The sequence below is a fragment of the Narcine bancroftii genome, chromosome 3 (assembly GCF_036971445.1).
Source record: "Narcine bancroftii isolate sNarBan1 chromosome 3, sNarBan1.hap1, whole genome shotgun sequence".
NCBI classification, from domain to species: domain Eukaryota; kingdom Metazoa; phylum Chordata; class Chondrichthyes; order Torpediniformes; family Narcinidae; genus Narcine; species Narcine bancroftii.
Window position 1 is genome coordinate 343,753,579 of NC_091471.1, and position 22,397 is coordinate 343,775,975.

A 22,397-nucleotide genomic window follows, 5' to 3' on the forward strand; every position below is an offset into this window, starting at 1 on the left:
AAGAATAGGACAATTTTTTTCATGATAAATTTATCTTTAATCTGGTAACAAAAAACATCAATATTTTGTAATATAATGAATGGTTGAATTGATCATTTCCATAGAACGCTACAGCACAGAAAATAGGCCATTCAGCCCCTCTAGTCTGTGCCAACCATCATCTTCCTAGTCCCTCTGATCTCCCAGTCCATAACCCTCCAGGCCTTTCCCATTCATGTACCTATCCTTTCTTTGGCTTGGCTTCGCGGACGAAGATTTATGGAGGGAGTAAATGTCCACGTCAGCTACAGGCTCGTTTGTGGCTGACAAGACCGATGCGGGACAGGCAGACACGGTTGCAGCGGTTGCAGGGGAAAATTGGTTGGTTGGGGTTGGGTGTTGGGTTTTTCCCCCTTATTGTTAAAACATATGAATAAGCCTGCATTCACCACTTCCTCATTCCACACTCCCACCACTCTCTGTGAAGAACTTCCCCCTAAACCTTTGCCCCTTCATCTTAAAACTATGACCTCTCGAATTTATCTCCCCCAATCTAAGTGGAAAAGGCCTATTCACATCCACTATGTTTATACCTCTCAAAATCTCCCCTCATTCCTCTTTGCTCCAGGGAATAAAGTCTTAACCTATTTAATCTTTTGCTGTAACTCAACTCCTGAAGACCTGGCAACATCCTAGTAAATCTTCTCTGCACTCTTTCAATTTTATTGATAGTTAGGTGCCCAGAACTGCATGGTAACCAGAAGTTTCCTATTATCTAAAATGTCCTCAATACATTTTTCTTAAATCACCCCGGAGAATTGATTTCCTAGTATTTCCATTAAGGAATACAAAGAAATTGAACAACATTAAAATAATAACCTTAACAGGCATAAGCAGTTTGTAAGTATAAAGATAACTGTACATATGTATTCTACTAACCCCTTGCTCTGAGCCAAATAAGTGCAATTAAACAATTATTTGCAATTGATGAATTTCGATATTAAAGAAAGATATGATTCACTTCCATTATCAGTAATGAGGAGATTTAATTTGAATTAAAATGTGTAGGATACAATGATTTAATGTCTCACATTTGCAGTTGAAGTCCCAGCAAGACTGAGGCACGAGAGTTAACTGCTTATCAATTTTTTTAAACCAAAACTGAGAGACAAAAGAAGGAATATTTCTCATATTTTTGTTTCTTCATCGATTATTTCAGTTTGTTTAATGTTTTTAATTATTGCTTTTAAAGTGATTTAACTTATTTTTGATCATTTATACTTTGATATTTTTATGTGCTTGCCTCTAAATGTCATAGGTATGTGGTAACCATATGAGTACCATCTGACAGCTGGTAAAGTTACATTGCTTCAGCTGTAAAAGCAAAATAAGAGGTTGAATGATCCTCTTTCTGAACTGTAGGGATTCTGCTGCTTTGTGGGCTGCTCACCATCTGGTGCTCTTCAAGTAGCTATCCATATTTAGACTAAGTCAGAAGAAGTCAGCTGTTTTTCTGGAGAGCATTTATGGACAACAGTCACTGATAATTCAGATTGTCAAGTGTTTTATCTTGCAAGATTCTATTGCATTTGATTTATTAAAAATCTCAGTAAGCTTTTGTATCTGCAGGAGGAAATGGTAGTTTACAGGTTATAAATATTTTTTGTAGTTAACTTTATGGAGTTCATATATTAGAAATATTTGTTTTCTTGTGGTACTCCAGATACCGATTTGCATGTTTAGTCTGGGTCTGCTGATTTCCTCTGGTTTCCATTAGTGTTTACTAATTCAAAACAGTCGTGATTTTACAACTCTACATTAATGTTCAAAAGGCTACTTGGAACATTTTACAAAAAAATGAAATAACCTTATTTCTTACAGAGTAGCCGTATAAAGCAATCTCGAACAACTTAGTTTCAGGGAAGGAATCAGATAATTTGTTTGAGTTTTCGTTGTTTTGCCGTTTCTAACATTATAATTTCTTGTCACTTGGATGTATTATATAGATCAAAAGAGGGTTCCAAGTAAAAATGTTGGGCGCTGCATATAGGAGAATTTAAATTTAACTTTTAAAAAATTTAGACATACGGCATGGTAACAGGCCCTTTTGGCCCACAAGCTCATGTTGTTCAATCACACCCAGTTGATGTACAACCCCCAATAAACTTTTTTGGAGGGTGGGAAAACCCACGCAGACAAAAGGAGAAAGTACAAAGTCCTACAGACAGTGCAGGACTTGAACCCCGGTCTCAGTTGCTGCGCTGTAACTTTTTGTATCGCATTATTTTGAATCTGTTCCATGTCATATGTAAGAGCCTCTGATCAGCACCATAAAATAGCATGCTACATAATGCAACTCAACTGAAAGTACATAAGTTGCTAACTTCAACCACACTCTTTAAACCAACACTGAATATACTGTGTACAATTCGAAGTCCTTCAACACACCCATTTTCTGGGTTGTATTAACCATCTTGGTGGCTAATCATCGAAGTGAAGAGTTGTCATCAACTTTAAAAAGTTGGAAATGTACTGTTTTATGCAACTTTAGTTCTCTTCCTCAGATTGAATATTCTCTCACAGTCATTAACCTTTGCATGTATTGTGTCTGATTGTGTTTTAACTGATTCTTCATGTGATCTTTTCTGATACCTTGGTTTCTGTTTTTCGCCTTTAACAACAGTAGGGGTATTACACTTGTTATTTTTTTCATAGCTCGATTCCTTTTTACTAGCCAGCTCTCCACCTGGTAGTAAGGACCATACCTCAGTATGTTTTCTATTTTTGCATACAGCTAACTGACAAAGAGCCACAGCAGCCGACTGTTTCTGTTCATCAATGCAGAGTTTGGTGCAGTGGGTTGCCTTTTTTGTTTGTAAGTTTGCAACATTTTCTGTCTGACTTTTATAATGGTTTGTTTTGGAAGAACCGTTGCCAATTTTCAGGTCTTTCGATGCATGGATGTTTAAATCTGAATGGAGAAACTTGTTTCCATTTAAAAGTTTTGCTTGGGACCTTGAATCTTTGAAATTGACGTCTAATTCTGATGGAATTGGATCATTAGCGCTTTTCCGCCCATGATTGTGATGAGCTTTAATCGAAAGATTCAGAGGTGCATCCTGTTCCTTTGTGGGATTTTCAAACTCTTGAATCAGAAAGAAATTATTTCCTTCCGATATACCAGTTGAATCCTGTGGAAGGTCTTTATTTGCAGATCCAGGTTCTGATTTTGCTTTATTCCTTTTGGAAAGATTTAGTGGTATCATAGTAGTCGAATTTGTGTCGTTTGGTTCCAGAGCATTGCCATGGTCGTAATCCAGGATGGCAACATTAGAATCAGTTGGATTGGAGATAAAACTCTCAGAGGATGTCAGGATTCTGTAAACAGAGTAGCAAAGTAGGATTTTTTTAGATTCAACATAATCGCTTTCATGTGTTGTTCAGGAGCTCAGTACACTACTACTCCCATAACCTCCGATTCTTTTTTTTTGAACAAAAAACAGAAAATGATGTAATGTTGACTGATATGGGGCTGATCTGCTATTTCCAGCATTTTCTGTTTTTTTGTTAGATTTTTGGCATCTGCACTTTTTAAAAAAGAATTACCCTTTATTTTTGAATACTACATATTTTATCAACATCTTCCAAGAAATTACTTGGTCACTTTTTTTTCTTTTGGGGGAAATATTTTGTAACAAATTGAATAACTGAGGAATTGAAAGCAAACAGAAAAGCGAAGGATTTTCAGAATGCATTTAATTACTTGTATATTTTAAATAAATATAAATAACAGATTTAGATATCCTCCAGATATTCATATCCCATTTGTAATTGTATATCCCTCCCAAAAATTTAGGGTGAAATATGACCAAGTACAGTAGAAGCCCTAAAATGCAGACTGCGCAGGGATTGGGTCAATTTGGATTTTCTGGATTCTCGGGAAGTACTTTCAAAATTCACATTTAAGAAGGATTAAAAGTGCAGATGAACAGGTAAATTCTGATAGTTCATTCATTAGAAAATGCAGCATGCTTCATTGATCAAAATAATTGGTTTAAAAGAAAAAAAATCAACACGTGACGGAATCTGTGATGCTTACACGTGCTTGCAAGGATATGCCTGCTAAATTTTTAAAAATTGAGAGTTTTCGAAAAGTTGAGATTCTTGAGTCGTGTGGATTTCTGCCGTCTGGATTTTTGGATTTTTACAGTAATTTATTTGTGAGGTATTGATTAAGGGATATAAGGGTGGTAGGAACTCATCCTCCCCTCTGACAAACAAGCCCACAGCAACCACATCAGAGGCTTTCACATCAGAGAGTGTGCATAATATTTTGAATAGCATAATTAAACCAAGAAAATACTAACAGTGTAGCTCTTTCAGCAATCTGTACTGAAGTGCTGGCACTTTGGGGTGTACTCTAAATGCATGCCCACCTGATTTGAAGGAGGGATTGGTGTAACTGATCCAAGGCTTCCATGTGGACTAAAGAAATGTGAGATATGCAAAGCACAATAAACATATGGAGGAAATGGAGTATCCAAGAAGGTTGTGGGAAAAAAAAGGCTTGGTGGTTTGATTTCTAAAGGATTTCAACTGCATTTTTATCATTGCTCACACATGTCTTTTGAATTTGCAGAACACATGGATGAAGATGTTGAACCAAAATGCATTTGCTTACTTGTCTTTACGTATAAAGGCACAGGCCACAGGTTTTAGCTTTGTAGTTTCCATTGTTCAGGCAACCCGTGTGTGTATGCATTTGTGACTTGAGTTCTGCTCACTGCCTTCTCACAAAGGACAACATGCATTTTCTTAACCTTGCACAACAAAAGGATGGATTCTTTACCGTCATTCATGAGTGGGCCAATTATTAACTGGTTTATTTTGCTGTTGGCATGACGACAAAAATTTGGTTCTTTCTACACTTAGCTGGTTGGTTGCTAAAATCTCAAGGAAGTGGTATGTAGGGATTTGTCTTGATTGTAGAAACTATGTATTAGTAGTCCTGCATCTTTCTTTTCTGCATAGCCAGGGAAATGAACAATGCATCTGCAGTGCAATATGAGGGAATAAAGGAAGTAGCCCAAGTTGACTGGAAAAGTAAGCTTGATGGAGGGACGGCAGAGCCAAATTGGATAATATTTCTACAAGTAATAAAGTAAGTGCAGTATAGATATAGTTCAAGAAAGAAGAAAGTCATGAATGGGAAAAATGGACAAATATGGCTAACAAATTAAAAGCAAAAGGGAAGGCATACAAGGAAGCAAAAATTAGTGGAAAGACAGAGGACTGGAAAACTTTAAAAAAAACAGGAAGAGACAAAGTCATTAGGAAAGAAAAGATGAATTATGAAAGGAAGTTGGCAAATAACATATAAAAGGATACTGAGTAGATATATCAAGAGTAAAAAAGAATCACGGGTAGATATACGACTGATCAAAAATGATGCTGGAGAGAAATTATAATGGGTAACAAAGAGATGGCAAAAGAACAAAATGAGGATTTTACATCAGTCTTCACTGAGAAAGACAATAGCAATATATCTGATAGAGATCTCAGGGAATTAAGTACAATAAAGATTACTAGAGAGAGAGTGCATAGTAAGCCAAATGGACTAAAGATAGATGAGTCTCCCAGACTGGATGAGTTGCACTCACGGGATCTGAAGGAGGTGGCTTTGGAGATTGTAGAGGCTTTGTAAATTATTTTCCAGAAACCAATAGACTCTGGTGTAGTTCCAGAGGATTGGAAGGTTGCAAATGTAGTTCCGCTGTTTAAGAAAAGAGGGAGGCAGAAAAAAGGAAATTATAGACCTATTAGTCTGACATCAGTAGTTGGAAAGTTATTGGACTTGATCCTCAAGGACAAGGTTTATGAAATACCTCGAAGTGCATGACATGATGGGCCTAAGCCAGTGTGGTTTCATGAAGGGAAGATCCAGCCTGACCAACCTATTGGAATTGTTTTGAGGAAATCTCAAGTAGGATGGACAAAGGCGAGGCAGTGGATGTTGTATAATTGGATTTTAAAAAGGCCTTCGATAAGGTAAAGCATAATAAGGTGAGAGCCCATAGAATTACAGGAAGGATATTAGATTGGGTGGAGCATTGGCTGATAGGCAGAAGGCAAAGGGTGGGAATGAAGGGATTCTGTTCTGGTTGGTTGCCAGTGACTAGTGGTGTTCCGCAGGGGTCAGTGTTGGAGCCGCTTCTCTTTACAATGTATATTGGTGATTTAGATTATGGATTGAATGGTTTTGTGGCCAGGTTTGCAGATGACACCAGGATAGGTGGTAGAAAGAAACCAAAAGGTTGCAGAGAGACTTGGACAGCTTGGGAGAGTGAACAAAGAAATAACAAATGGGATACAATGTTGAGAAATGAACATTTTGGAAGAAGAAATAAGCAGGCAGATTATTATTTAGATGGGGAAAAAATTCAAAATTCTTAAGTGCAAAGGGACTTGGGGGTCCTCGTGCAAGATAACCTAAAGGTTAACCACCAGGTTGGATTGGCAATAAAGAAACCAAATGCTATATTAGTCTTCATTTCAAGGGAAATAGTGTATAAGAGTAAAGAGGTGTTGATGAGGCTCTTTGGGGCACCTTTGAGATTTCATTTGGAGGACTGTGTGCATTTTTTGCAGGATCAATCCAGAAAAATCTGTGGCACCTTGCAATTTGCTTTCTTTCAGAAATACTCAAATCCACTTGATTCTGCATTGCCAAAGGGCAGAAAATGGAGCAAATTATTTAGTATGTGTATGTCCTTGAAATTATGGCAGTGTTCCCATTCTGTCATATACAGTTGGTTGCATGCAAATCACTTTACAGGTGCCACATGTCATCTTGGAAATACAACTTGTGATTCTGTCAATTTAATGATGTTAGTGTAGCCAAAACAGTATGTGTGCACTTTCTTGGCCTGACCAATAGGAGTTTGGATATGCTAGCTGTTGTGTATGGTGATAGGATCACAAATGGTTTGATTCTGAGAAAGGTTAGGAGATTTGAGTTTTGTGACACCTTGCTAATAATCTGTTGGCAAACAGATTGCTGTACTGCAGTAAAACCCTTCAAGTCTTTCAGTAGTGCTATTTGAAGCCCAGGTGACAACTATGGATCTGGATGGCTGCTACTTGAGTTTGCAAGCTGGTACTTTGACAGTTGTATGAGCCTGCATAAGTTTCCAGTCGCTGGATGTTCTGCAATCAAAGCTGAGATATCAACCATCTAAAATCTCTTTTGGTTGGTACACAAGCTGCAAGGAGATTTGTCCACCTTTGCATTACCAGAACGACTGGTTTTCGACTCTGCACCAAACTCTATGTTGAACCCTTTAAAATATATTCTGCAGTTTTTGAGACTCCCATTTATGCATCACAGGCTTTAAATGGGCCACCGATCTGTTACCTTCTATCAATGTTCATCCAAGTTCTCAATTTTCTTTTCAATTAATTTTTCAAGATGTTAGCTTGGCTAGCATTTAATGCCCATCTTAAATCACTCTTGAAAAGTTGGTGTTGAATCATCCCATGGACTGTTTCAGAATCTCTAGTGAAGGTATGCCCAAAATGTTATTGTGTAGGAAACTCCATAATCCTTAAAAGGTAACTGAAGGATTACCTCATATCAAAATGCTCTGTGTGTTGGAAGGGAATTTGATGGCACTGATTTTTCAAGTGCACATTGCTTTTGTGCTCTGTGATGGTAGAGGTTGGAGGAGGGCTGCAAATAGGAAGCTTTGTTCCTGGATTGTGATTGAACTGCTTGAGTACATTGGACCTGCACTATTTTGGGGGAAAGTCTGTTGTGTCTAATTTGTACCTTTTTAGATGGTGATAAAGCTTTAAGGTGTAAGACTGTGAGTCATTTTCCATAAAATTTACTGTCTCCAACTGGATCCTGTAGTCACGGTATTTATATGGTTAGTCATGTTGAGTTGCTGGTCAGTATTGACTCCTGAGATCCTGAGGAGGATTTTACATGGTAATGCCATTGAATATCAAAGGTAGGCATGTTGAACTTTCTCCTATTGGAGATGTCTAAGACCTATTTGCTACTTTAAGCAAAAAGCACACTGGTGGAGGAACTCAGTGGGTCAAGCAGCATTGTGGGGATAAAGAGAAGGCTGATGTTTCAAGTTCAGATGCTGCGTCAGGACTGGGATTGAAAAGGGAATTTAGCTATTATAAAGAGTGGTGAGGCAGAATCTGGCAGGCAATAGGTGAATCAAAGTGAGGAAGCTGGGTTGAGGAGTGAAGAGTGTAGATAGCAACAGATGATACAGAATGATGGGGTGATGTATAGAGATGATGAAGAGTTTCATATTATGGAAATTATTGCTCCTCTTTGCTACTTTCCAGCTGGTACCTGAACGTAGTCGAGGTCAATCATTCTCAACCTTTTGGCTATGGCTCCCTTAAGATTCTGCTCAAAGTTTATAGGCCCCCAAACCTGTGAAGCAGTCAAATTTAGTTGGTTTCTTCTATACTTCTCTCCTACAGGTTTAACCTCTTGAATCTGGTGCTCTGTGGTCTGGCAACTCATGTGGTCCAGCACCTGCTGTTGGTACAAACTCCTTAAAGACAGCAAGGGATTCAAACTGCGGTCCTGATCGCTGGCGCTGTAAAGGCTACGCTAACCACAATTTGATTTGTGATATATTTGATCCTTTTAGCTCAGAAAATGGGTCTGATTGAGGCATCTACCACACCTTTGACAGCTAATTTCTAAGCATTTTCTATTTTCTGTGGTCTGGCAATGGCCGGGTCCCATTGTCAGTGGATTAAAGAAGTTCGACCTGCACATAAAAACTAAAAAATATTGTACGATTTTCATTTCCGCCCTCCCCCTTAAATGTGCTGTGGCCTGCCCCCCCAGAGGCTTCATTTTCTATAGTAACAAACTTTCCCTCCTGTAACCTTATGATAGAAGAAAGATCATTAGTGAAGCAGCTGAAGTTGATTGGGCCTTGGTGCTGCCCAGATGACCTCCAGCAATGTCCAGGGATTATAAACCTCTTTGTAAAAGCATGGCTCCAAGGTCTGGAATATTTTTGACCAATGATCTCAGCTTTTTCATTGAGGCCTTTCTTGATCAAATGCTGCCTTATCATCAAAAGGAGTCACTTTCACTTCATCTATGAAGTTCAACTCTGCAGCTGTAGAATTGATGATTGAGTGTTAACTATTTAGTTGAGAATCATGTACATTTTGTTCTGTATTTTCTTGACAGGACATACCTGAATAATTTTATGAATTAGCAAATAGATAGGGCATGGATAAAGTGAATCCTTGATCTTTTTCCCAAGGTAGATGATTCTAGAACTAGAGGACACAGACTGAAGGTGAAGAAGAACCTGTGAGGGGACTCCTTCACCCAAAGGGTTGTCTGCTTTTTGAATGAGCTGCCAGAGGAAACTGTTGGAGCAAGTACAACTATGATGTTCAAAAGACATTTGGGCAGATGTATGGATAGGAAGGGTTTTGAAGGATGTGGCTGAAATGCACACAAATGCAACCAGCTTAGAATACATCTTGGTTAACACAGATGTGTTGGGCAAAAGGGTATGTTAAGTGCTCTATGAATCTAAACCTGTGTTGTAACAGTACTACAATAGGACAGCAGTACTCTGACTAGTTCAGGAAGGCAGATTGTCAGGGCTAGTGTGACACATGATTTGATAGCCTTTTCTGTATCCATTTCTCATTGCTCTTTCTTGATATCACTTGGACTGAATTAAATGTGGCGGCACAGTTAGCGAAGCCCTTAGCACAACTCTATTACAGTGCCAGCGACCCGGATTTGAGCCTGGCGCTGTCTGTAAGGTGTTTGTACGTTTTCCCTGTGTCTGCATGGGTTTCCTCCAGGTGCTCCGGTTTCCTCCCGATGGGATTGTCAGTTAATTTGGGTGCAATTTGGCGGCGTGGGTTTAAATGGCCAGAATTGGCTTCTACCATGCTGTTTAAAAAAAAACTGGGGAAGATTGCCTTTTGTAAAGGAAGGAATTGCGAGAGAAAGTCATGTGGATCATTCAGTTCTGATTCTGGCTGAGGTTGGTCCCAAATACTTCAGTTTTGTCCTTAGAACACACTGAATGGGATTCTGTTACCATTATTGATGGGGATATTCTCACAGCTTCATATTTTGCTTAATTGTCCACACCATTCATTAACTGTAAATGGCAGGACTGCAGAGTTTGGCTATTATTGTTTGGTTGTGGGATAGGTTAATATGTTGGTTGCATGATGTTTTTGCTGATCAGTCCTTTTTTACATTTTCACCTGGTCAGCACTTCAATTTTATGTATGCCTGATCCTGCGGGTTCCTCCAGAACTGTGATTGCATCCTCTGGCAATGGTACTGTCCTGGTTGCAGATCATTCATACCCAGTGACTCATTGTGTGTACTTACCATCTCTAATCTAATTTAGAATGCACACAATGTATTATTTGAAGTCTGTGAGTGTGAAATTGATTATTTTGTCATTATACTATCCCTTGCTCTTCTACCTTGTTTGACAATTTTTCCTCATGGAGGAACTGAAAGTGAAAATGTACAAGATTGTAGTGATGGGAGAAAAGGCAAAGTATGTGCTATAGCCATTTCCAATTTGTTAATTAAAACATTGAGAGTGAATGCATGGTGGGAAACAAAGATAAGATGTCAGGACACCATCGTCATTTCTCATTTCTACCTTGCTTCTGTTGATGGATTTTTAATGACCATTCTAATTGTCCTGTGTAGTTCAGGTTCCCCCAATAGTTTGGTGCCATTATCTTTGAATTTGTTCCATGATTTCCTGCAAGGAGGTTGTCAGTGAAAATCATGCAATGTTTTTATGTATTGTGCCAGTCACATAATGGCTGGCAGTGGTGGGTGTGTGAGCATGAATCAAGAAATGTGAATGTTCGACAGGTGTTCTCATTGAGAGAGCTTATTGGTGGTGAGTGGTGTTTGAGGTAGTGTTTGAGCTTGCGAATTTGAAGATTCATTCATTGATCATGATCATTCGTGAGGAGATTTAAAGTTCTGGGATGCAGTATTTTGGGTTTCAAAACTATAATTGCCATTTCCTCCCATTGCCTTCAATCTAGCCCCTGTAGAAATGTATCTCTCCTTGTTATTCCTTGCATTGGGCTTCAATATCAGAATGCAGGAAGAGAAAGTTAGAGCTTATTTCTCCTGAGTATTGCCTTCATCGATGTCTTTCAAATCAATTCAATTTCTATTATACTTGAGTTTAAGTGTTGTTAAGCAGTCAAAAATTTGCTAAGAAATTGGCAGTACATTAATAAATAACAAATTATGTGCAGGAGACACAAATTTAATGTGCAACCTTCTTTTGTTCAAGCAAAGGTGTGGTGACAGCATATTATCATCTCTATACCTCCATCAAGGCTATCTATTTTAGCCCTACCTTACATTCAAAATCAAATAAATTATAATTTCATAAATTATGCTTCCATTTCTTGGTTGGACATTTTATAAATTATTTTTTCACATTTGACAAAGAAATAAAAGAGATTTGCTTGTCTTCAATAATATGGAGATAAAAATCTGTTTGCCCGAGGAGGAGAGCTGGCAATCGGAAGACACAGATTTAAGATATGTAGGATTACAGAGATACAGTATAGAAACAGCCCCTTTGACACAAGTCCACACCATCAGGCACCATCTTGCCAAACCTAGTCTTTTATTCTTGAAATTCTCATCACCTCCACCCACCCCAGATTCCAACACTTCCTGGCACACTAGAAGCAATGTTCAGTGGCCAAGTAACTGAGCAACTTGTAGGTTTTGGGATATGGGGGAACTGGAATACCCAGAGGAAACTCATGCAGTCATAGAATGTGTAAACTCCACATATAAATGGCACTGGAATCCAGCCTGTGAGGTAGTGGCTTTACTCTCTGTACCACCGTTTACTGGACCATTTTACTGCTGCCAAGTTATTGGGAGAGAAATGTGAATTGATGATTTAAATTATTAAGACCTGAAATGCTCTGCTCAGAAAGGAATCTAGTAATTTTCAGAATGGATTTAAGTATTAAAAATGGAATTTTTATGGGGTTTTGGATCTGTGGATAGATCTATCAATGAGATGGTAGAAATATGATGAGTTAAATGGCCTTTCTTTTGGTGTTTGCTTCTGCACATTCTAGTTTCTAATAGAGTAAAACCCCTGTTATCTGGCACCAATGGAGATTGGTAGATGCCGGATAAGTAAATTTTCTGGTTGCTTGAGATTGTGTATTTCAAGATTTGTGAACTGATGCCGAGGCGCACCAATTTTAAACTTCCATGTTTTTTACCAATATATTTTCCAAAATTTTTTTTGCCGATTGCTTGAATTCCGGATAACAGGGTTTTACTGTAATTAATATCCCCTGAGAATGAGCAGCTACACAAAGTACATATTATGTATAATGAATCAGTCCTACATTTGGATTCTCTTTGTCATGCTGATAATATGCTGACAAATATAGCAGTATTGGTAAGCATTCAGTAGGCATGAATATAACAGTGCCAGCCAAATTGTACCGAGGCGCGTTTTCAAGAATCTAAAACGGCCACAAAGTAGGTCGCTGTACCTGGTGACTGTTACTTGATGTTCTGGTTCATCATGTTCTGGTTCCTCATTTGCTTGTAGATCCATAGCACTTCTGATAGGCCTGAAGGGTGTGAGGCTTTCATCCAGTCTGTCAGGTTTATCATTTGGGTTTGAAACAAATCTTGATAATTCACCACAACTTTCTGAAACCAAGCATCTTTGAATGTGTAGAGTTGGGCCAGGTCGACCTGGAGAACCCATGGCTGCACTTCCTGCTTTTGGGCTCATTTTTGTACATTTTTCTCCTGGGTGTGTATTGCTATTCATACCCAATACCTTTGCCTTGTTAACCTTTGACAGGGACATTGGAACAGTGTTCTCCCATTCATTATAAAGGCTGTGAGAACTCTGGAAGTATAATTCTGGCGGTGATGTAGTTTCATATATTGAAGGATTGCCAATTGACAGGTGTGCATCTTGATTCCTATTGGAGTTAGTTGCTTGCTGAGACTTCAGACCAAACCGAGGAATATCATATTCAGCTAGATTGAGATGATGGACACCACAAGAAATGGGCAGATTTGAACGCAAACGATGCAAAATTTTGTACTGCTCTATTGTTGCTGGAACAATGCATCTTGGCAAAGTCATGTCTCTGTTTTGTAGATGAGGTGACGAGAAATTCTGCTGTTCAGGGGCATGATAGAATGAAATATCTGGACTGTAATATTCGCAAGGTTTGCCAGAGACGAGATAAGGTGAAAATACTACTCCTAAACCACGTTCTCTGTAATAATGGCAGGGGTAATCTGGAATCAATGGTGCTGTGTTAGGAGGAATTGAACCAAAATATTTATTTGCGGCATATTTTCTGGAAAGCTCTGGTGAAGGTGGATGCTGGTCACCCAGGCTGTAAAATGCTGACTTTGCTTTGAGTTTAAATTCAACTTTGTTTGAATTTTCTGGAATAAAATTAGCCTTTTCATTGTCTCTTTCTGATCTTTTGCCGAGTTTAATTTCTCCAACAGGCAGGAAAGCTGATGATTTTTCATCTTTTTCAAAAGCTTCCACTTGTTCAGCTTCATTTTCTGTCAGATTTTTCCAATGTGATTCCTTCTGTTTTGCTTTTGTAACTGGTGTACAAATTTGATCATCCGTTCTGCTATCTTCTTTCATTTCTTTATCGATCTGCTGGCTTGTAGTTTTATCATCTTTTCTGCATTCTGTACTTTGAATTGGGCTACTATTTGGCAACCTTGTGTCATGGCTTACATTTGGTGCACAGTCTGTCTGGTTGAGTAGATTGGTTCCATCAGAACTTAGTTTTGCACATTTTTTTGTTTGGTTCTGGTCCGTCACTAGCGACAGAGAATTCTTACATAAACTGTACTTCATGTGGTTAAACAGATGTGATTTCTCATTACATGTAAATGGACACTGGAAACACTTGTACTTAAATGGTTTTCCTGGAGGTCGAGGAATGTAATGGGGTTTCTTTGGTTTGCGCTCTTTAGAGAGATTCATTTTTGATGTTCTTGATGAAGATAATGAATCACAGCATTCCCTAGTCTTTGGTTTTGTTTTTTTTAATGTTGGTTTTTTAAATTAATGATCTGAAATCTCCACAAACTTGATTGTACTGCTAACCAATGTTTGCCACGAGATCAATTCTGGCTTAATTTGCATAAGACTGGAAGAAAGAATGAAAGTGTGTTAATTTTATACAAAGAATAAAAGCCAGCGCTTTCCTTAAGACACACCTGGACTCAGAAACTTGTATGTAAATTTGGTAAAGTGACATTGAGCCAACTTTTATGTGAGGTTGTGTATGGATAAAACAATGTTTTGTGCATGGCTTCATTTAAATGATCTAAACTAAAGCTGTTTTAGTTAAAATCATTATGTAAATGTTTTTTTTAAAATCTGGAATCCAATGTCTCCCATATTTACTATTGACATTGTAATTTCAAAATAAGTAATACTCCTGCTTTCACAGGACATGTTAAAAGATGAAATGTGACTTCAACACTAGAAATTCTAGTTTTCTACCATCTGTTTCAGATGTGTTTTCCCACTTTTCAAATGGTTAAAATCTTTCTAATTTAGGTATGTTCAGGTATTTGTCACCAGGAGTTGATCAACTATTTAATGCTCATGCAAATTTTGATGATTAATCCAATTATGATCCATATTGATGCTGTTTCTGAAATTCTGCTTTCACCTTCCTTATATAGAATAAAAGATTTAGAAACTCATATGTACAGTATATCAGAATTGCTTTTTGGTTTGGTTGGATCCACACCTGTGCATCAAACTTTGAATACTTAATGTGGATGTATCTTAGAAGCAATTTGGAACATGTTGAGGATGTGAAAGATGTTGCGTAAATGCATTTTCATCCTAACCATCCACACAGAATTAGTGAAAAGTTATACAGTAAAAGCCCTGGTATCCGGCACCTATGGGGATTGGTAGATGCCAGATATGCAAATTTTTTGCTTGAGACTCATTCTTACAATGCTGAACTACTACACTTGTATTAAGATTAATCAGTTTAAAAGACAAAACATAGTTCAAAATGTAAACTAATTAAAAAAAATCTGTATTGTAGTCCTTAATTATATAAAGTTCTCTTTAATCAGCTAATTTTCGAAGCTTACAGAATTTAAATTTGAACCTCGGTCGCTGGCTCTTTAACAACGTTATGCTAACTGCTACGTTAATAGTGCAGCCATCATAATTAACCCCTTTCCCCAAGTTTACAGATAAAACCCTACTAATATACTTAATAAAATATTAACAAAGATAAAGACTCTTATGAGGTAGGGATAGGGAGACTCTTTGGGAGAGTTGCCCCAATGGTGAGCAGCATCGGCCAGCTCTTCATCCTGAGCGATGGCATTTTATTCGAACACATTTTAATGAAACTTTATTCAAACAGCTGCTGCAGGCAGGGCACAACTGGCGTGCTCCACTGGCTGAATGTTTGCTCCCATCTTCACCAATGGTTTGTGTTTTGCTTCTGAGATCATTTACTTTTACAATTTTAAACTTTTATTTAAAATTGTATTTATTCCATTCTGTTTTAATATTTATTTTATTTCCTCATTTTTTTTGCCAGTTGCTTGAATTGTGGGGAATGGGGCTTTTACTGCACTTGTCACTTTAATATTTTGGTTATGGATGATTACTGGTAATAGAGGAATGTATCATCCTTCAAAGATAAACATAATTTTCTGTGTAAAACTGCATAGGAAAATAGTAGAGCTCAGTTCATTTCATAGAAATAAGTAATGACAAAAATAACATGACTTCACGAGCTTTTATTTGCCTGGCCTTTGGAGGATCAAATCCATGCAAGAAGAGTTATGCTATCTCATTTACAACAGCAATTTTTATAAAATTTTATTAAGAAAAACATTTGATCATAAAGTGTCTATTTTCAATCTTCCCACCCAGTAAATTTATTTTTGCTTCCATACTGCTTCCTTTAGTATGGCAGGGTTTTTGTTATGATGAGTTTATGCTTTGATGGATTTGTTGTTCAGGTGATATGGAGAAGTTACTGATAATGGGATGGCAGGATTTGAATTATTCCTATAGTTACGATTAACTGGCATAGTTAACTGCTTATTTTATTAGTCCCTGTCACATTGGGAAACTGCTAAATTGGTGGGTGAACGAACAGTTTTGAAATACCTCCTATCCTCCAGCGGTGACAGCCTGAATAATGCATTGAGCAATGGCAGACCTGCCCTCCATGCGGCAGAGAAACCCCTCCATGAGTGCTCCATGCATATGGCCCTTTTATTATGCCAAGGCACTCTGGGACACGGGGGCTTTAAAGGAAAAGGTAGCTAGTTTCTTGCCTGCCCGCAGTCTCTCTCTCTCTCTCTCTCTCTCTCGCTCTCTCGCTCTTCCTCCTCACCCATTCTCTCTCCCTATCTTTCTCTCCCTTCTCTCTGTCTCAGACATAGCTATCTATCCATCCTTGATTATTGTATGTACCCTCTTAGGGGTGGCGGTGTATGTGTGTATTTCATCCCACTGCAACTTTCCCATACTCACTATAAACTGTGCGTGTTTGTGTTATCCCTGTAAGTAAGTTTTAATGGGGGTGGGATGGGGGGGGTAATTTCAGTACTTTCCATTGGTGCTATTTTCCTTAGATATGCCACCGAGAAAGGCACAAGAAGGCCCCCCCCCCACTACACTCACCCCCACATACGCACACCCGCACCCCCTACACTCAACAGCAGGAGGATAATGGAATAGATAAAATCATTGAAGAAAATAACAAACAATAAGGATGGCTGAATTAGTTGGATGCATTCTTGTCGCAAGTTAAAACAGAACCTTTGAAGTATACAATACTTAAATTCAGTTGTTTAATTAAATTGTGTCCATTTTTTCCCATGGTCTTTTATTCTTCCCACTACGATTTTCCCATGGTCCTTTATAAACTGTGAGCCCATGTTTTATTAAATTGTGCCTGTATTTTCTGATGCTCCCATGGTCTTTATTCTTCCCGCTACAATTTTCCCATGGTCCTTTATAAATTGTGAGCCCATGTTTTATTAAATTGTGCCTGTATTTTCTGATGCTCTTAGTCATCTGTGTTTTATTGCCGGTACAATTTTCTGAGACTGGAGTTGGTTTATATTGGTTGGCACAACATCGTGGCTGAAGGGCTCATACTGTTCTGTACATAATGCTTAATTATGTTTTAACTGAGCATGAATAATTTTATTAAAATACAAGATCATAATACTTTGATCAGGATTGCAAATTTAATAAAGTGGATACGGAACAAAGTTTATACTTTCTTTTTAAATTAGTGTTGTTATTTGGAAGAATATCTTTTGTTTCCTTCACGTTCCTGCAAGGAAGCTATTAATGCATCACGGCATATCGCGTGTCCTGTTCACAATCTCCCTAGGTGATTGATTCTCAGGTTGATATGCCTTTTCCCCCCACCTCACTGGTTCGGCAGTTAATTACTGGGTTGAAGTGCCAGTGTGAAAGAGGCTATTGATTTGAATACTTGTACTCCACGCACGCGCACTCACACTCACTTCAAATCATCCTGCCAAATATTAAAGTAAATAAAAGATTTAATCAAAAAAAACACCACACTAGGACAATCTTTTTACCAATATGGACTTTCCTACAATCATAAATTCCATCTGTTCTACCATCCCAATAAATGTTTATTTTTCAGAGAATAAAATGTCAGTTGTTTTATTCAGGTTATTTTCTCATAGCAAAAATCAAAATTTGTCAGCCTCTTTCTTATTAGTAAGAATGAGATGAGGGTAGTAATCCATGCTCATATCACTTCAGTCAAATAAGAAAGTTGAGAGATGTTTTGGGAATCAGTAAATTATTTCAGGAAAGTTGTTCTTTTCACTTGTGCTGCCAGCAAGGCTTGTTGCAGCTTGCTCTTATTTCATTGTTCTGATCCTAGTTCATGAGAACCTCTGATGGTTTTGTTCTCATGGCCGGAAAGCTTTCTCCAATATATTACCCCAAAGGCTAGATGTTTTCTCATGAAGAAGAGTTGCCTGAAGTATTCCTCATTACCAATTACTTTTATCCCAAAAAGATATTCTAATTAGATACTTAATTGAATCTTTTATATATCCAAATAAATAAGGCACAGTTTTAATTGTTGATTATAATTCTTATTTAATAGGCGAGAAGTTCATTTAATTTTTACTTTTGATAAATGGAAGCAAAAGAAAAAACTCAAAGGCATGAGCAATGGCGTTAGATACATTGCATTTAAATTTTCTTTGAGATCCAGAGCTATTAATTTAAAAATATGCTGAACTTTGATTTTTTTTTTTTCCTGATGAATTCTGCCAGGTGTGAGCAGACTGTACAGTTGTTACTCACCAGAGATATTCCAAGATCTTATAAACTTGCTGAATTTTCTATCAACTTTCAAACCATTCCAACTTCTTTCCAAGTTCACCTCTAGTATTTATGTGAGGAAAAATCCTTCCAAAACACACAAGTTTAATGCTATGAAGTAAAGTGATAATTTTATTAAAAAGTAGGTCGGTATATGTTATTGGATCACAAAAAATATCCACTTGTATTACCATTTAATAAAATATTCATACATTTTATCAAATTCCTGTTGAATATAAATTTGCAAATTTTGTTGATACTGCGTCATGTTGTAATTGAATCATCTTATTGATTCCAGTGCTATGGAGGCCACAGATTGGCATCTTCTTGCTTCTTTACCTGAGAAATATTTAATAAAATTTGACGATTGCCTGCCCAGGTAAAGCAAACCACCATGGAGACATATGTTCAATCAATTCTCCAAAACAAGTGTGGGGGTGTATTAATGGAGCTTTTAGTTAATATACGCAGCAAGTTTGAAACTGGTGCTTTTGGAATTTGACCGAGAACCATTTAAGGTTTTTTTTAAAAGCATTAAAAAAAACTTCAAAGACTTTGTGTCAAACCTTCTAGGGAAAGTTTTCATGTATGACACAGAATAATTTAATGTTGAGACATACCATATTAAAATGAACAATCAAACATAAAGCAAGTTTTTGATGCAATTAGCACCTGTTCCAATGTAATAACATTGACAAATAAATTTAAAAATTTTTGAAGTGGAATGAGTTCTATGAATACCAAAGTTTAATTAGCAGCATAACTTTAAATTATTTTATGCACTCTTGTTTTTTCTTGTATTAACCAGGGTTTTAGTGCATTAGTAACCTGCTTGAAAACTCTTTGAACAGAGCTTTCTATTATGCATTTCTCATGTTTCAAATTGGCAATATCTGCTTTCGGCTTGGTAAAATAAGTGGCTGTATCTTGAAAGTTTCCAGCCCTATCCATTTTAAGTGGGATTCCTGACTGGTTGTCCATAGATATTTGGTGTTAAGATATTGTCCAGGCTTAAGAGTTACAGATGTAGTAATCAGGATCTTAAATGAGTCAATGCATTTAAATATATGGATTTGTAAAATTACTGTATATTGTCCAACTAATTAAAGAGAATGTTGCTTCAAAATGAAGAAAACAATTTTTAGTTTGGCTTTAAGAAATTCTGGAAAGGCCAGTGATGCAGCTTAATAAAAAATCTCTCGTAGTTCCAACAAAGCATATTCACTATTGACCTCTGGTGCTGTTTGGAGTTTATACATTCTCCTTGTGATTGTGTGAGATACCTTGGATGCTCTATTTCCCTCTTGCATCCCAAAGACGTGCGTTGGCAGCTCAAGTGATCACTGTAAATCGCTCCCAATGTTTAGTTGAGTGGTAGAATCTGGGGGAAGTTGACAGGATTTGGGAGAAATAGCACCGAGGGAAAATTAATGGATAATGGGATTGCTTTATGATCTGAGCCGTAATGTCATGAGGAAGTATAGTACATTTATTTTACCCAGTCCCTCGTTCAGTTCTTGGACAGCGATCATCTGGTTAATCACAGTTGTAAAAGTAAAAGAACAACAAATTTGATTTCTCTGTTGCTGGCCCTGGTCTGAAAATTCTCCAAACTTCTTGGATTGATCATTCACTTTTGTTAGTAAATTGTGGACATCTTGTGAGAATTTGATTCTCATTGTTGCTCCCGCACCAGAATCAAATAACCTTTTTTTAAACATTCGGGCCTGACATGATGAATGAGTACTTGGATTTGGTGTAATAGAACTGTATGCAATGTTACAAAAATGGCTTAATATATTTAAAATGTTTTTAGATTTTGTATGCAAGTTATTATGTTTCACTACATTTTTTGGGGGAGGTAAATAATATTTAAATATAATTTCTCTTTTGTTTAAAACTGTTTGGAGATGCACAAACAGAATAAGGTTATGCTATTTATATACATTATTTTTATTTCCCCTATCCCCTGCATTACAAAAAAAATATACTTAGCACCATTCCTCCTCCTGATTTCTATGCCTCATTGGTCCTAGTTATATGTGCATTTGAAACATGAGAAAGAGCAGGTAACATGAATGTCCTACCTTTTCCTCCATTCCTACCATGCTCTAAACCACGTCCAAGTTTTATTTTAATTGGTGAAATACTACCATGCACAGCAATGGGCTCCTGGCTATTTTGGCAATTTAAAGATCAGGACTGAATCACTTTCAAACCACCCATAGTAATGACTCCTTTTTCTGCCAGCACAATTCCAAAACAGGCAAAATCTGATTTTGCAAGTTATCCTATGCATGAATTGGAAAACCATTTATTGCGTGAAGCAAAGTTAAAGTCTTGCTTAATTAACTCTGCAATTAATTCTTTATTTCCTAATCCTCTATTTATATTGATGGTCCTCAGCCTCGAAATTGACCACATTTTTCAATCAGGGTCTATCAAAGTTAACTCTTGAGATGCAGGGAATCTTGTATTGTCTAAATTAATGGTTTAATTTACTTGTAATTTTTTTGTATTTTCATGTAATAAAACATTAACATATAAGCAAACTACTTTGAAGATGGGAAAGCCAAGACTAAATAAATTTTAAGCTGAGACATTTATTATTAAATAAGCGGGACGTGACCTGTCTTTGCTTTCACTAAAACTCCACTCTCTTGCCTCTCAATGACCTGAAACGATGGAACTGCTTCTCATGCTACTCTGTAACCAATCCCTGAGAGGTGACTTAAAATATTTGAATTTTCCATGTTTGGAATTTTTTTCCCCCAAGACGAAACTCCAGTATGTCTACTGCGCGCATTCTCATTTTGGGAATTTCCTCGATCAATTCTTGTGACATAAAGCATTAATACACTTAACCCAAAAATAAATGCAAGGTAGCACAAAGGAAAACCGTAGATTCAATTTGTTCCAATAAACCAGATTGAAGTAATATTGCACCATATGAATACTTGTTTTTTATTTTGTAAAATTCATACTCTGTATTTCACAAGTTATCTGTGCGTTCATCTCCTGTTGGCTCATTTCTGTGCCTGGAGGACAGAATGACGACAAATGTAGAAATTTAGATGCTGGTTCCTGGAGTGGGCGTGTATGTGCTGACACAGGCTTTAAGCTTATTTTAGTACATTGTTAAAGGCTGTAGCACAGGTGCATGAGAAACATCTTTTGGATTGGGGAATAATATTATTCATGCCTGTCGACTATCAACCAAAATTTAAATTGCAGCTGAATTTATTTCAGTTTTATTATGCTAAGATTATAAAATTAGGACTGAAAGAAGGCAAACTATATTCTCTTTTGAAGAGTCTGTTTATGAGCTAATAGTACTTATGAGCAAACAATTTGTCTTTCTCATGTGATGCCGTACGATTAAATACATTAGATAATCTCTTATAGGTTTACAGGTGTGACAATCTCAAGGAAGCTTCTGGTAATTTTTTAAAGCACTTCTTTCCTTATTCCCAAATGTCTATCCTCAATACATTGGTTGATTTTAATTAGAAATAATGTTCAAGACTGATTGCAAGTTTTCATGCTCATGCCGTAATCAAATAGAAAACATGTTTGATCGTTGAAACTTTAGAGGATTTAAGTTTTTTTTTTGTTTATAACTAACAACCACAAAACAATATTTTATTACTTGTAAATTATGACATTCATAATGCTTGTTAATTTTTCACTAAGATCATGTTGCAACTGGTTTTATTATTGGAGACAAAAAGTTTTTTTTAAACTTGCACTTACCTTGTATCTGTAACTTTCTGTTGATTGTCTTTGTTGCCATAAGTAAACTGCGCTGAAGCCAAGTATATTGTACTCCTTGATTGCTAGTTGAAAATGAAGCCAGCAATTCTAATAGGAGGGACTATAAGTGAAGGAGTTGGACCCTGAGGGTATGGAGATGCACCCGATGTTGTTCCTGCCCCAAGCAATGAT

At 37.1% G+C, this 22,397-nt stretch overlaps 2 protein-coding genes across 5 annotated transcripts in view; one reads left to right on the top strand and one right to left on the bottom strand.

Moving 5' to 3' along the window:
* Positions 1–22,397, top strand: part of tbcd (tubulin folding cofactor D) — a 249,163-nt gene that overhangs the window by 80,554 nt on the left and 146,212 nt on the right. The gene's annotated exons all lie outside the window — the stretch shown is intronic.
* znf750 (zinc finger protein 750) lies at positions 14–22,385 on the bottom strand. 2 transcript variants are annotated; one of them, XM_069929537.1, is made up of 4 exons: positions 22,206–22,385; positions 18,435–18,563; positions 12,577–14,226; positions 14–3,357 (listed from the first exon to the last, which is right to left on the bottom strand). In XM_069929537.1, exons 3-4 carry the CDS (start codon positions 14,058–14,060, stop codon positions 2,517–2,519), a joined length of 2,325 nt encoding a protein of 774 aa, XP_069785638.1. In that variant the 5' UTR covers positions 14,061–14,226; positions 18,435–18,563; positions 22,206–22,385; the 3' UTR covers positions 14–2,516. The 2 variants fall into 2 exon arrangements, with proteins under 2 accessions (XP_069785638.1, XP_069785639.1); XM_069929538.1 differs by lacking the exon at positions 18,435–18,563.

Coding starts and splice junctions, on each gene's coding strand:
- znf750 (XM_069929538.1), bottom strand. CDS start 14,060: ATGAATCTCTCTAAAGAGCGCAAACCAAAGAAACCCCATTACATTCCT. Junction 3,358..12,576: donor CATCAAGTAACAGTCACCAG/GTACAGCGACCT, acceptor CTCTGTTTACAG/AATCCTGACATCCTCTGAGA.